Below are 14,903 nucleotides of genomic sequence, written 5' to 3' on the forward strand. Positions count from 1 at the left end.
CTACGATCACGAGCCCATGCAGGTAGGCGAGCTCAGCTTTCCTGGGAGGATAAGGAGAGACAGAGATCCCAGGGCCTTTGCCTTTACTGCGGGGGAGCCGGTCATCACGCTTACATCTGTCCAGTAAAAGGTCAAGCCTGATAGTAAGTATGAGGCTACTATCAGGTGGCATCTCCACCAATCTACACTCCTCCCGGTAAGACTGAGATGGTCAGCACACACTCATGACACTCAAGCACTTCTGGACTCCGGGGCTGAAGGTAATTCAATGGATTATGCACTTGCACACCAACTTCAGATTCCCCTCAAACCACTCACTCACAGGATCGCTGTTCACGCCCTCAATGGCCAAAGACTTCCAGTCATTTCACTCACCACTGAAGACATCAACCTCAACACGTCTGGCAACCACTCTGAAATGATCTCCTTTTACATATTGAACACTCTCCTTGCACCCATAGTCCTTGGACACCCCACCTCCGTCACAACCCCAAAATAGACTGGCAACTGCGATCCGTCTTGGCCTGGAGCAATAAGTGTCATGAGTCTTGTCTTGTGTCTACCTGTCCTTCTGTTTCTGTGTCTGTGTTTCAGGAGGAAACAGTGGATTTGTCTAATGTACTCGTGGAGTACCTCAACCTGAAGGAAGTGTTCAGTAAGTCTTGTGCTGGTTCTCTTTCTCCGCATCATCTCTATGACTGTGCCATAGATTTACTATTAGGTAAGTCTCCGCCTAAAGGCAAATTATATTTGCTTTCTGTTCCGGAAAAGGAGGCTATGGAGAAATATATTTCTGATTCTCTAGCTTCGGGGTTCATCCGCCCTTCCTCTTCTCCAGCGGGGGCGGGGTTCTTTTTTGTGAGGAAGAAGGATGGGTCTCTGCGACCTTGTATCGATTACCGGGGACTGAACAACATCACGGTAAAGAATACTTATCCTTTGCCGTTGATGTCTTCAGCCTTTGAGAGGTTGCAGGAAGCATCGATCTTCACGAAATTGGACTTACGTAATGCTTATTATTTGGTCCGTATTAGGGAGGGGAATGAATGGAAGACCGCTTTTAACACCCCCAGGGACCACTTTGAATATTTGGTCATGCCTTTCGGCTTGTCAAACTCCCCAGCAGTCTTCCAGGCATTCATCAATGACGTGCTGCGAGATATGGTCGATCAGTTCTTATTTGTCTACCTGGATTACATTTTTTCCTCTTCTCTCCAGGAACACGTGCAGCACCTCCGACGAGTGCTTCAGAGGTTGCTAGAGAATGGGCTTTTTTTCAAGGCGGTGAAATGTGCTTTTCATGCAAAGTCTGTTCCTTTTCTGGGGTACATTGTGTCGACTGAGGGAATACATATGGATCCTGAGAAAGTTAAGGCTGTGGTAGATTGACCAAGTCCAGATTCCCGTAAGGCCCTACAGAGGTTTCTGGGGTTCGCTAACTTCTACCGGCGTTTATTCGCAACTTCAGCCAACTAGCCGCACCTCTGACTGTCTTGACCTCCCCCAGAACCATGTTCAGGTGGTCAGACACCGAGGCTGTGTTTACCAAACTAAAGGGTTGCTTTGTTTCAGCCCCCATCTTATTACCCCTGATCCATCAGTTTGTGGTGGAGGTCGATGCGTCTGAGGTGGGGGTAGGTTCAGTGCTATCCCAACGTTTTCCCACAGATGACAAGATGCACCCATCCGCGTTTTTTCCCCACTGGTTATCCCCTGCCAAACGTAATTATGATATTGTTAACCGAGAGCTGTTGGCAGTCAATATGACATTGAAGGAATGGCGCCACTGACTATAAGGCTCGGGGGTTCATTTTATTGTATGGACAAACCATAAGAATCTAGAATACATTAGAACCGCCAAAAGGTTGGACTCCAGGTAGGCTCGGTGGGCACTTTTTTTCGGTCGTTTTGATTTTACCTTCTCATACTGCCTGGGTTCCAAGAACATCAAACCCGATTCTTTGTCGCGCATTTTTGACCATTCCAAACGCCGGTCTTCTCCCGTCTGGAATCCGAAGTCGTGGTCCCCTCCTTTTACGCCTTTATCCAGAGGAGTCACCGCAACTGTACGTCACGTTGATTGTTAATGTGATCACTGGCAGCTGCAACTCATAACACACTGCCTACTTAAAGGGTTAGTTCACCCAAAAATTTAAATTATGTCATTAATAACTCACCCTTATGCTGTTCCAAACATGTAAGACCTCCTTTTATCTTCGGAACACAGTTTAAGATATTTTAGATTTAGTCCGAGAGCTCTCAGTCCCTCCATTGAAGCTGTGTCTACGGTATACTGTCCATGTCCAGAAAGGTAAGAAAAACATCATCAAAGTAGTCCATGTGACATCAGAGGGTCGGTTAGAATTTTTTGAAGCATTGAATATACATTTTGGTCCAAATATAGCAAAACCGACGACTTTATTCAGCATTGTCTTCTCTTTTTGGGTGAACTAACCCTTTAATGCCCTGTCTTTCGTCTCTTGTTTGTCAGATCGTTGTCTGAGGTCCATCGTGATTCATGTCTGGTTCATCCTGCTCTGCTATGGGCATGTTGCAGCGATGTGCTTGATGTAGTGATAACCATTAAAGTGGAAAGTGTGAGCAAGGGGAACATTTAAAGTGCTATAACTGTGGAGGCGAGCACAGTGCTGGCTTGGGGGGATGTGAGGTACATAGAAACGCTGTAAAAATTCAGAGCGTCAGAATGCAAGAGGGAATATCATATGCCGAGGCTGTTAAAAAGGTCAAACAGACAGAAGTTGGGCAAGGAAATGAATCATCAGTTCTAATAAACAAGAATAGTAAGCCATCATTGCAACACAAATTAAATTAAGACTTTCTAAAAATTGGAAAAGTTGAGTTCATGACTGAGTTCATAAACTGTGCTGCACAAGCTGAAAGCAGAACTGAGAGAATAAAGAACATTGTATTAAAATGTAATAAATAAATAATTAAGCTCATATATAAATAACTATATATATATATATTAATCAGATTCATGTATATTTGTAAAAGAAATTGAAAGGAAGATATGCTTTAGTGTGTCTTTTTTTTTTTGAGAATTTTTTTCTCCTTCCTATTGTGATATTCATTCAGAAGATGTAGGTCCTGCTCGGCAGACTCTCTGTGATCTGTGATCAGGTGGTTCTGGCCGTGCGCCAGGAGTATGTGCCTCAGGGAGAGCAGCCCCTGACCCTCAGAGACGGGTACGAGGTTGCCATTATACCGCCCCTCAGTGGAGGCTAAATAAATGACCAAGGTGGACATCAAATCTGATACCTGTTTGTCTGTCTTTTTTTACTGTATATTATAATAATACATTATAAATATATAATAAGTGTTTCATACTATATTTTATATTTATTATTTATACAAATATTTTAAATACTATGTTTAGTTTCTGTTCAGGTATGGTTGCGGATGGGGGTCAGGATCTAATTACACTCACTACTGACAATCTTTCTGCTGATCGTGTTTCTGAATCTGTTACGTGTCCCTCCTGTGGGGCTGTATCTCTGTTTATTGGTCAGTTTTTATTGCACTATATTTTGTTGGATCTTTGCTTCGGTGTATAGTTGACTTTCTTACAGTTTCAATGAGTTAAGTACTTGAAAGCCATAAAGCACATTTTCTGTTCTTTTTCATTGTGTATGCAGCGTGGTTCCTATAACAGAAGCCAGTGTTATAATTGGGATCTCATCAACGCACAGAAGGGATTCCTTGGAGGCAGTGAAGTACTCCATCGACACACTCAAAGCTACTGTGCCAATCTGGAAGAAGGTGGTATTTAAATTAAATTAAAATTAAATTTATGCATTTAGCAGACGCTTTTATCCAAAGCGACTTACAGTGCATTCAGGCGATCAATTTTTACATATCATGTGTTCCCGGGGAATCGAACCCCCAACCTTACACTTGCTTGCTTGCTTGCTAGCGCAGTGCTCTACCAGTTGAGCTACAGGAACACCTTTGGTATACCTTTAGTATATTTAACATGATTAAAGTTATAAGACATTACAGTCAACCCTGTTTGTGTTTTTGTTTTGTTTTGTTTTTTGATAATAACTAATTATTGCCATCAAAGTGAAAACATTTCTCTTCATATATTACATTGCACAATTGTTTGGAACATGTTTGTAATTATTTTGTTCTTTTCAGGAAATTTACGAGTCTGGGGAGCTGTGCTGGAAAGAGAACAAGGAGTGTTTGTGGGGGGAACTGGGAAAGATCCCAAACAAAGTTGAACTGTTAACTAGTATATACAGTAAATCTCATGAAGCATCAAGAGGTTTTTATTGAAAAAATACAAAGCTCAAAGTTTTCCTGTAACACCTGATGAAACACATTAAAAAAATGTAATCAAAAGAGCATATTCTACTTTTGTCTTGAACAGACCGTTTTAAAGTACCAGTGCAAAAGCATCATGTAAACATGAAGGGAAATCTTTGTCGTTTATGTTGCCTTTGATTAGATGGATCTCTTTTCCAAAGGTTTCGTAAACACGTCTCATATCACAACATCAGTAGTAGTTTTTAACCCTGAATTCATATGGCAATTTATTGACATCACTTTTATATAAAATTCATATACATGCAAATAGGTTTAACATTTCAGACTTTTTGACTGCATTGTATAATGCTTACATCATTTGTTAATGCACAGTCAAACAGTTTGAAATGTCCTTTAACATTTGTATGTATGTGAATTACTGATAATATAAATAAATGTTAACGTTTATAAATGACAAGTTAGTAATAAGCAACAATGCAAAAACACTTTTTTAATTAATATTATATATTACAATATATAAATCATACATTATTTGTTAATGTAAGATTTAATGTCATATTACTAACTTGATTAATTTGTGCAAATGGTCACAATAATGTTTTTTTTTTCACATGAAGTATCAGTCCATTCCACTGATGTGTTGCATTGGCACTGATTACTATTTTTAGTAAATTTAGAGAAACAAACTTGGTTGACACAGCCTACTTTACCAGTGTATTGTTGCTTTGGTATAAAACATTAATTTTTTGGTGTTTTATATTTTGTTATTGCTAGATTGGTTTCACTAATATAATTTGGGAAAAATGCTTGGTTAATTTTGGGAAAGAGTTTGGTAATTTTAGTAATCCGGTATATAACGTAAATAAGTTTGTGACTCAAAGGTCTATTTACTCATATGCCACCAATTTATCTCTTTGTTTTTTTTTTCCTGAGTATGCTAGGGTACATGTACATCTGTTGTTCTCTTGTTTACCTGACTGCTTCTATTGTTCTGAATTGTAAGTTGCTTTGGATAAAAGTGTCTGCTAAATGATTAAATGTAAATGTAAATGTACATCTAATGTGTTCTCTCTCATTCATTTAACTCTGAAATGGCGATGTATCGGCAACAACTAGGAAATGGTGATACTCATCATTTCAAGGTGATAACAACTTTAAACTGGGTTAGGGCAGCCATGGTAAAAAGTGTTTTGCTTCAGGTTTTGGTGTCACCAAAAAAAGAAAAAGAGTAGGTGACATTGGGTGTGGTGTGAAATATAACTACTGCAATATTGAGACTATTCTAATTGCTAAACTTGTAAGCAAATTGAGTTGACGCACTGATCCATTAATTCCTATGGCAGGAGTTTGGAATCGGAGTTGACTGAAAAACCTGGAAGCGACGCCCCTGGTACAACTCGCACAATGTGCTTTGAATTTTCTTTTTTTAACTAACTGGCCTGGGCCACCATTGCACAGTAGGAAAAGGAACAAAGAACAAACTAATGAAGACGGAAACAATTACAACAGAGTGCTTGTGTGGGGAGTTTAGAGAGAGCCTCAGCTTTAGTTTAGACATTGTATCACTCAGAACATTAGAAGAGAAATGCAAGGATGACTCTTTCTGGTGGTGTGCATGTGTCGAGTGCCTGTGTTCGCACATGCTATCAAATGGAGGATACTTTGAAAAGCTACATGTAGAGAAAAGCACACTTTGATGCTGAGTCATAATAGTCAAAAAGATCTAGTTGAATACTAACTACCTTAATGAATGGATATGTTTAGACTGCCAAAAAGATATACCAGAATTTAAGCTAAGCAGGGATATAAAACACAAAAAGAGGTGAGTGGCCTTTGGATGCCAATGTTTCACTTGCTGCACTGAAATCAAATTGACATTTTTTGAAAACCCAGTATGCTCTAGGAGAAGGAAGCAGTGATAATGCTGAATGAGACTCGACAGATTTCTTAAAGTGTCTCGCTTTTTTCCTGCAGTTCCTGGTTTTCTTCTTCAACCTCAGCCAATTTATTCATCCGTTGATAATTCCTCTTGAAGAATCCAAGCTGAACATAAACAATACATTGATTTTTAAAGGAAGACAATAAGATATAGACTGAATAAACATTAAAACATCAAAATGAAGTACCTTCCAAAGCAATGCGACGACAAGAGCCAAGACCAACAGACCGCCGATAACGCTCCCTATGATGGCGCCCACTGGAACGTCCCCTTTAGCTCCAGGTTTGCTCACTTGGACTTTAACCTGCAAAGAAGTGTCTACTTGTAAATTTAGCCTACATACATAATGACTGCTGATCCCATACAGCAAAAAAAAAAAAAAAAAAAGATTATAGCCAAAACATTTTAAATGTATGTAATAAATTTCTGCTCTTACTGTATAGCCTGAATTTAGGCTCAATGCAAATGAAGATAGAATAGCCTACTAGAGATCAAAACTGATCAGATTTATAGCCATATGATTTTATTATAAATAATTTATTATATTCACCTTATTTTATAAGAGCATGCATGGCCATTTGTAAATTTAATGTCCAGCTTCCGGTGTCATTCGCTTTCAGTTATTATTAACTGTACAAAACGGCTTACTTCCACATTCACATTTTTATTTTATTTATCTACTTATTTTTTTTACAATATTGTAATGTATGTTCCTTGCTGATTTTTATTCAAATTTGTTTTGTTAACATGTGTTACAGAGTTTATATAACAAATATAAAGTTTTTCTTCAAATGTGACATGAATGCATTTTCTTGGATTTAAATATATGGAAAGAAATGTAAAAAATAAATAAAATAATATATAAATTATATACAGTAGTATTAAAATATATTTTCAATAATACACTGTTTAAAAATATATATGTACTGTATGTATTATACAAACAGACACACACACACACACACACACACACTTTTTGCTGTATATGAAAAAAGATTCAATAAAAAAATCTCTACCTGCAGGTGTTTCTTTTCGATGAACAGCAGCTCTGGTTGAGATGTCTCTATCTCAGCTGTCACAGAGATGACAGTGTACAGAAAATCAGCCTTGAATGAACAAACAAACACGGTTAACCCCAACATTAGCATAAATTGATACAAGAAAACCACTGAGATGAGTTTATTTACCATCGCAAATGTACCACTCCATATGTTTGTCGTTACATCCACATAATAATCATTCTTCTCCTCCAGGTCCTTCAGGACACACTGAACTGAGCGACATGTGGCTGTTTTGCAGTTCTGTGGATGGTGAACAGATGATCAGTACGAATGGAAATTAGGACTGTTATTTGTAATAAGAGACAGGATCAATCATCATGCAAATCAACAACTTTATCGATATCTAATTAAAAACATTATTACATAAATAATTATTACTGGGTTTCATACTTCATTCATTAGTACTTCTTTTGTGTTTCACCATCAATAACAAAAGCAAATGTTTTATAAATGAAAATCCACAAGCACTGACCAATTCTTTTGTTCCTCTGAAACTCTCCTCTGTGAATCGGGCTGGATAAGGTTTTTCAGTTATATTAAACTGATCAATCAGATGACTGCCTGAACAATTAATGTTTTCAGCCTGTTTGCAGGAAATATCATGTCAAATCATTTCCACATGCAGAGACGTGTGTTCATGTTTATGATGGATTGTGTGTAAAATTGTGAGGTTTGTTGATTTTGGATCCTCACAGGTGATGTTTTAATGCTGGTTATGTAGAGGAGAGGATTTCCTGCTCTAGTGCTGTTGGGCAGCGAGACATTGAGGTAAACCAGGCTGACTGGGACAGTTCCTGTAGAAACCTGCAGAAATGAATACAATGCACTACCTTACACTTCATTTTTCAAAACAAACCAACAGATGGCGGTAGTGAACAGCCTGAAGTATATGGAGGGCCAAATTATTCAAAATTAAATAATTAAATAAATGTTGAAATATATAAATAGTGAAATACATAATGAAATAAATACATAAATTAATACATAAATGCCGAAAGAAATATAAATATTTATTTATTTATTCATTCATTCATTTATTTCTTCCCTCCACATTTCATTTTCAGGGTTATGGTTGTGGGCATGTCACTCAGTGGGCGGCATTACCTTTCAAACCCGATTTCTTTGGTCTTTCTAACTTAGTCGCCTTTTTCTTGTTTTTTTGCATCACGAGCTATGGTTGAGGATGGTACAGTAAAAGACCTATTGTTGACTCTTGCAGATGCAGTTATCGATCAAAATGTTGACTATGCAGTGTTTCCCACAGCCTTACACTCTACTTGTGGTGGCACTCCCACATCCCATAAATAAAAAATAAAAAAAAATCTATAAGAGAGAGAGAGATAGAGATAGAGGTTCCCCTGGTAACAGCTTAATACAAAGCAGCGCTGAGCTCACAAACACTGAATTATCAGCCATTACTTTTTTTTTAAAACAGTCAGATTTTTTAATGGAAAACAGTGATATGAAAACACCCACGGTGGTTTTTGATTTTGGCGGTCTGCCGCAAATAAACCATAAAAAAACCAAGTATAAAATATCCGGGAGATGTTGGCTGAAATCAATGCTGCGATAGTAACGTTGACTTTACGTGCCTGTTTCACACTGGATGCGTAAGCAGTGCATAGGCAGAGCAGAAGCAGCACGCACCCATTATACTTCCACCGACCACTGAGTCACGTGCCCACATCTCTAACCCTGAAAATGAAATGTGGAGGGAGGACATAAATGAATAAATAAATAAATGAACGAATAAATAAAAAACATAAACAAATTAATTGATTTATTAATAATTATATATTTATGCATTTATTTATTTTTAAATGCTTCCTTATGTATTTAACAAATTATTTATATATTTCAACATTTATTTAATTATAAAATTTTGAGTAGTTTGGCCCTCCTTAGAAGGATTGATCCGTTTCACTACCACATGAACTCACCTTTAAATTAAAGTTAAAATCTGGGCCGATGTCCTTGAAATTCCTCACTGTGGTTGTGAAATTGTTATCTTTTTCAAGTAAATAAGCATCTATGTTTGAATTTCTGAAGAAATTAAAATATAATAAAGACATTAGAGGACTTTTAGTCAAACATTACGATGGGTTATCAAGTAGAAACAATGTTGGGGAAAGTTAAGAAAGTAATGCATTACAATATTACTCGATAAAAAAAGTAACTGTGTTACTTAGTTACATTTTATGGCAAGTAATGCATTACATTACTTTTGCGTTACTTTCTATCACCTGAGCTGTGCTTGCTTATTAAATAAATAAATAAATAAAAATACCCGCAGTTCTATTTTTGCCAACTGTAAGACCCTTTAGCATCAGATTTGAAATGAATAAGCCTCAGGCGGAAGGAAATGCCTCTGCACAACATTGGAACTGAAGTGTCAGTGATTAAATGGAAAAACAAAGTAACATTTTGTTGAAAATGTAACTCTGATATTTTCTTATAAATTTCTTATAAAACTACTCAACTCTCTCTCTCTCTCTCTCTCTCTTTCTCTCTCTCTCACACACACACATATACATGTGTAAAAAGTGGTTTTAAATGTGATAAGAAATTATTTCTAATAGAATTCTCATATTATTTACAAAGTTATTCAGGATCTTTACAAGTTTGCTTCCCACACTTTCTAACCAATTAATTTGACCCAAATAATTCTGAGGTCGGTAATTGTCTTCATTGTCACACAATCCTTCAAAAATCATTCTAATAAGCTGATTTGCTGCTCAATATAAAAACATAATTTTTTTTGTTATTAACAATTTTAAATTGACAACGCCTTCTTCAGACAAAGACGGAACTGCTCCATCTTTCAAGAATAATATTTGTGCGAATCCAGCATTAAACTGATTGAGACTGAGGAAGCTGTCCTCAGCAAAATGTGCTTCACATAGTTTTACATGTGGATTATAATTTTCGGGAACCGAGTTAAACATAAATTGTAACCATTGGTCTCTAAGTACAGCATCCCTGGGAAGCCCAAACAAAGGTGATTGGACTCTGAGATGAAAATAACAGCGTTTCGACGACAAGGCGACAAACACAAACGCAGCTCTACCTCTTCTCCGTCGGAGCACAACAAGACCACACCAGCTTTTTTGTGTATTCAGGTGGGCGGAGGTTAGTCAAAAAACGGTTCTAGTGATGTCATTACTGCAGGAAGTAGAAGGATGTAGCCCAACGGGTCGTTTTTTGTAGGCGAATTCTGTTTAATGAAATATCTCGCTTGGCATTGAACTTTGAGCTTTAGAATTTTACAGATATTATTTATACTCTAACAACAACATTACACACTTACTAAAGTTTGAAACATGGGATCACGAAGAACGGGACCTTTAAAAACAGTTTTGCTGCTTAATATTTTGCTGAAACTGTGATAATTTTTTTTTCAGGATTCTTTGATTAATAGAAAGTTCAAAAACAGCATTTATCTGATTTGTCTATTCAAACATTATAAATATCGTTATTATCACTTTTGATCAATTTAATGCATACTTGTTGAAAAACAACAACAACAAGTATGAATCTAATTGACCCCAAACTTTTTTATCAAAATGAATGCAGGCACAATGCAGCAACCGACCAATCAGAATGAAGTATTGTTTCATGTCTGACCTGCTGAGGATAATCTCAGAGTTGTATTGGACAGGAATGGAGACAGAGATCTTATTATCAGCTGGAGTTTCCTCTGTGCTGTCACTGCAGTGCAAATGAACCAATGAAACAATGATTAACAGAGCAATCTCCTTACACAAATAATCCTGGATCACAGACACTTAGCGCTTAAAACAGTCTTGAGGGACTGTCAGATGTTGGCAATTCTCTAAATTGCTTTTGTAAAAAAAGCATTTGAACAGTGATGATACAAAACCATGATAGTCATTAAAAAATGAATTGGGTAAAACAGTTTACCTTAAAGCTTCGAAGACAACATTGGCATTTTTTTGAAGCTGTTTCAAGTTAAATTCAAAGTTGACCACAAATGTAACCTATGAAAAACATACAAAACCATTACAAACATATCAGTCGGTGTGACGAGTGGGGCGGGGCCGAGAGATGTGGGAACGAGCGAGGCGGTAGAGTGATTGGGAAATCCGCGACACCTGCGCCCCACCGCCGGTCTTGAGTCCCACAGAGGAGATGGAAGGATATAAAACTGGAGCGACGGTAGTGAAGGACGAGAGAGGACCAGGCCTGGGCCATATTTTATGTGCTTGCTTTTTATTTATGCGCACCAGTCGTCCGTGAGGGGCTGGTGCGCTGTTTTGTGTTTATTTTGAATTATTAAAGTTTCATTTTGATTGTGCGCCGGTTCCCGCCTCCTTCTTCCGGATGTATATGAAGGTTTTATTATTACAGTGGTGCCGAAACCCGGAAGAAGGAGGCGGGAACCGGCGCACAATCAAATATAGACTTTAATGCCAAAAATAAACACAAAACAGCGCACCAGCCCCTCACGGACGACTGGTGCGCATAAATAAAAAGCAAAACATAAAATAATGGCCCAGGCCTGGTCCTCTCTCGTCCTTCACGGTCGTCGCTCCAGTTTTATATCCTTCCATCTCCTACGTGGGACTCGAGACAGGTGGTGGGTCGCAGGTGTAGCTCATCTCCAATCACTACACCTGGCCTCACTCCTTGTTCCCAGGTCTCTCGGCCCCGCCCCACTAGTCACAGTCGGATACTGACATTAGTGCTCATCTGTGTCTGTCTCACCGATTGGTCCGTCCTCAGCACTGGATAACTAACTTGGCAGATAAGTGTGTCTGATTCTTTCATTAGAGTGCACTTCACCTCTGCTCCTTCAGTCTGCAAAATCAGATTGGATAAGCAAAAAATAGCTGGTTTTGAACACAAGAATGTGTGTGTGCCAATACTAGTAAAATATGCATATTATGCTGCACTTCACTTACAGTTAGAATCTTCTATATAGAAGTGTGAGTAAGAGTAAGAGTACAGCTTGTTTTAAGAAGAATATAAGTGATACATTTTTTGCAATAGTTATGAAGTACCTGTGGTGTAACAGAAGCATAGAACAGGTTACTGGAGTAGCGGGCCGACACTCGAGCATTGTACGCATTTTCCTTCCTGTTCATCACAGTCACAGTGAAGGAGAGCCTTCTCTTGTTCTGGCTGACCGCCAGTTGAGTTTTGCTAGAGATAATAATAATAAAAAAACTTTCATACCAGTTATTGTCACACTACGTGTAGTGAAGAGTGAGGAATGAGAAAACCAGGAATGCACAGAACAATCTTCTTTTATTACAATAATCCACAGGAATACACAGGGCAGACAGGAGCACAGGAAACACAGAGGTAGAAGTATATTCTCCGACAAACATGAACTTAATGGACAGAGGCTTATGAACACAGAATAATTGGGAAAACACAGGTGCTTGGAATGACACAGTTAACGTGGGACACGGAACACATGCAGGGAAAACACAACATAATGACTCCGGGGTGTAATATTACTCCCCCCTCCCGCAAGGTGTGACCTCACACCATAGAACAACGAGGGTGTGGGGGCTGGAGCTTGGAGCAGGAGGAGCCCAGCAGGACCGAGGACGAGGAGTCCGAGGAGTCCGAGGTGGAGAGCCAAAGATCCAGGGTCACAGAGAGGATCCGGAGGTCCTAGGCGGAGCTGTGGATCCGGGGCTGGGGTGGAGCTGAAGCAACAGAGGACTGAGTTGGAGCCGAAGGGGATAAAGGAGCCTGACGGAGCCAGGGGGATGGAGGAAAGAGGAAACCCTAGACCAAGGTGGAGCCGGAGGGATGATAAGAGCCAGAGACTTGTGGACTGCTGGGAGGGAGAGAGGGAGGGAGCTATGAGCCATGGTGGAGCCGACTGGTCAAACGACCGAGGCGGAGTCCAGGTCTCGGAGGTTGGAGGCGGTGGTATGAAGAGACTCTGACCACAGCGACGCTGGAGGATGGCAGTCCCGCGGGGCTTGCACCACAATGATGGTGGGCTGAGGGCTGCCAGATGACAACAGTGGAGGAGGCTGGAGCAGGTGGGAGTGCGGGTATTTTCGAGGAGCAGGCACTGGAGAGCACATTCTAAGAGGAGACACTGGAGAGCACGTTCTAGGAGCAGGCACTGGAGGGTACATGTTAGGAGCAGACACTGGAGGGCACATGTTAGGAGCAGGCACTGGAGGGCACATTCTAAGAGCAAGCAATGGAGAGCACATTCTAGGAGCAGGAACTGGAGAGCACATTCTAAGAGCAGGCACTGGAGGGCACATTCTAGAAGCAGGCACTGGAGGGCACATGTTAGGAGCAGGCACTGGAGAGCACATTCTAGGAGCAGGCACTGGAGGGCACATTCTAGAAGCAGGCACTGGAGGGCACATGTTAGGAGCAGGCACTGGAGAGCACATTCTAGGAGCAGGCACTGGAGAGCACATGTTAGGAGCAGGCACTGGAGGGCACATTCTAGGAGCAGACACTGGAGGGCACATGTTAGGAGCAGGCACTGGAGGGCACATGTTAGGAGCAGGCACTGGAGAGCACATTCCAAGAGCAGGCACATGTGAATCAGAAGCCCCCTCAGGGCTGGACGAGGGAACCATGGACAAAGAAGGGCTGGATGGGACCAGTAGAGACAAAGCAGAGATCTCCAGATCAGATTCCCAGTCAATGAGATCCTCCTCCTTGTTTTGGCATTTTGCCGCACCATAGTCAGCTCACCATCAACCATGGTGCAGGGGGCGGGGGTCCTCTCACTCTTGTGGCACTCTCGTGGACTGATGTCACAGCCTCTGGCTCTGTGGTGATCCTCAGCTATGTCGCTCTCTCTAGTGATGGCTCATCGGTTGCGGCGGGCTCAGGCTCTCCATCAGCAGTGGTATCAGGCATGTGCTCCGCAGATCGGGTAGATGGTGGGCTGGGTTCTGGGTCAGGAGGTGCACCGGCGGGGAACAGAGATCCATTTCTCGCCAGTGTCCACTCCACAAAGCTGGTGAATTCCGCTCGAGGGCCATCTTCGGATTATGACGCTGTTGAGGTTGGCATCACAGAATGTGCAGAATGCTTCATCTGGATGAATTTTTCTCCCTGCTGCAGCAGGAGGAGGATGAATTGGGAGTGAAGGAAGGGATCCATAACAACACACTGGAAACAAAAGGACTGAGGAAAACCGGAAAACAAATGTAGGGTAGACACGCAATTTAACTGTTCTGGTCTGAGATTCTGTCACCCTATATGTAGCGAGGAGTGAGGAAACCAGGAATGCACGGAACAACTCGTCAACACACTGAATTTAACATTTCCTATAATAAGAGATGACTGACTGAAGTTGAGGGAATCTTACCCGAGTGTCTCTTCACTCTGCACAGTCAGAACCAAGTCACTGAAGCAAATGTCATCTTGACCACAGTCCTTTGAGAACGGGATCTAGACCAAACCAAACCACAGTGAGGATTTAAGAACAGTTTCCTGGATATTATTCTGTATTATCATATTCTAAATGGACTAAGCCAGATTTTTTTTCATGGAAACATTAAAAGATTAGAGATTTAAAAAAATAAGAAGTATTATAGATACATACATTGGGTATATCTCTCCTTCCTTGTGATTTATGTACTAAAATAACTTATTTG

General features: G+C 40.1%; 2 protein-coding genes across 2 annotated transcripts in view; one reads left to right on the forward strand and one right to left on the reverse strand.

The window, feature by feature from the left end:
- Positions 1 to 4,276: 4,276 nt before the first annotated feature.
- Positions 4,277 to 14,903, reverse strand: part of LOC113054094 (integrin alpha-2-like) — a 44,123-nt gene continuing 33,496 nt past the window's right edge. Inside the window, exons 18-29 of the mRNA XM_026219412.1 lie at positions 14,615 to 14,697; positions 12,312 to 12,453; positions 12,016 to 12,108; positions 11,212 to 11,288; positions 10,915 to 10,998; positions 9,231 to 9,333; positions 7,984 to 8,094; positions 7,763 to 7,873; positions 7,417 to 7,530; positions 7,246 to 7,335; positions 6,417 to 6,533; positions 4,277 to 6,333 (exon numbers count right to left, since the gene is read on the reverse strand). Of these exons, the coding sequence (XP_026075197.1) occupies positions 6,238 to 6,333; positions 6,417 to 6,533; positions 7,246 to 7,335; positions 7,417 to 7,530; positions 7,763 to 7,873; positions 7,984 to 8,094; positions 9,231 to 9,333; positions 10,915 to 10,998; positions 11,212 to 11,288; positions 12,016 to 12,108; positions 12,312 to 12,453; positions 14,615 to 14,697 (1,221 nt within the window). The 3' untranslated portion in view covers positions 4,277 to 6,237. The remainder of the gene's footprint in view (positions 6,334 to 6,416; positions 6,534 to 7,245; positions 7,336 to 7,416; positions 7,531 to 7,762; positions 7,874 to 7,983; positions 8,095 to 9,230; positions 9,334 to 10,914; positions 10,999 to 11,211; positions 11,289 to 12,015; positions 12,109 to 12,311; positions 12,454 to 14,614; positions 14,698 to 14,903) is intronic.
- LOC113054096 (jacalin-related lectin 34-like) lies at positions 12,461 to 14,697 on the forward strand. Its single transcript, XM_026219414.1, has 2 exons — positions 12,461 to 12,930; positions 12,969 to 14,697. The coding sequence occupies exon 2, from the start codon at positions 13,411 to 13,413 to the stop codon at positions 13,981 to 13,983; it is 573 nt and encodes a 190-aa protein (XP_026075199.1). The 5' UTR covers positions 12,461 to 12,930; positions 12,969 to 13,410; the 3' UTR covers positions 13,984 to 14,697.

This window comes from Carassius auratus, chromosome 35 (assembly GCF_003368295.1).
Source record: "Carassius auratus strain Wakin chromosome 35, ASM336829v1, whole genome shotgun sequence".
NCBI classification, from domain to species: domain Eukaryota; kingdom Metazoa; phylum Chordata; class Actinopteri; order Cypriniformes; family Cyprinidae; genus Carassius; species Carassius auratus.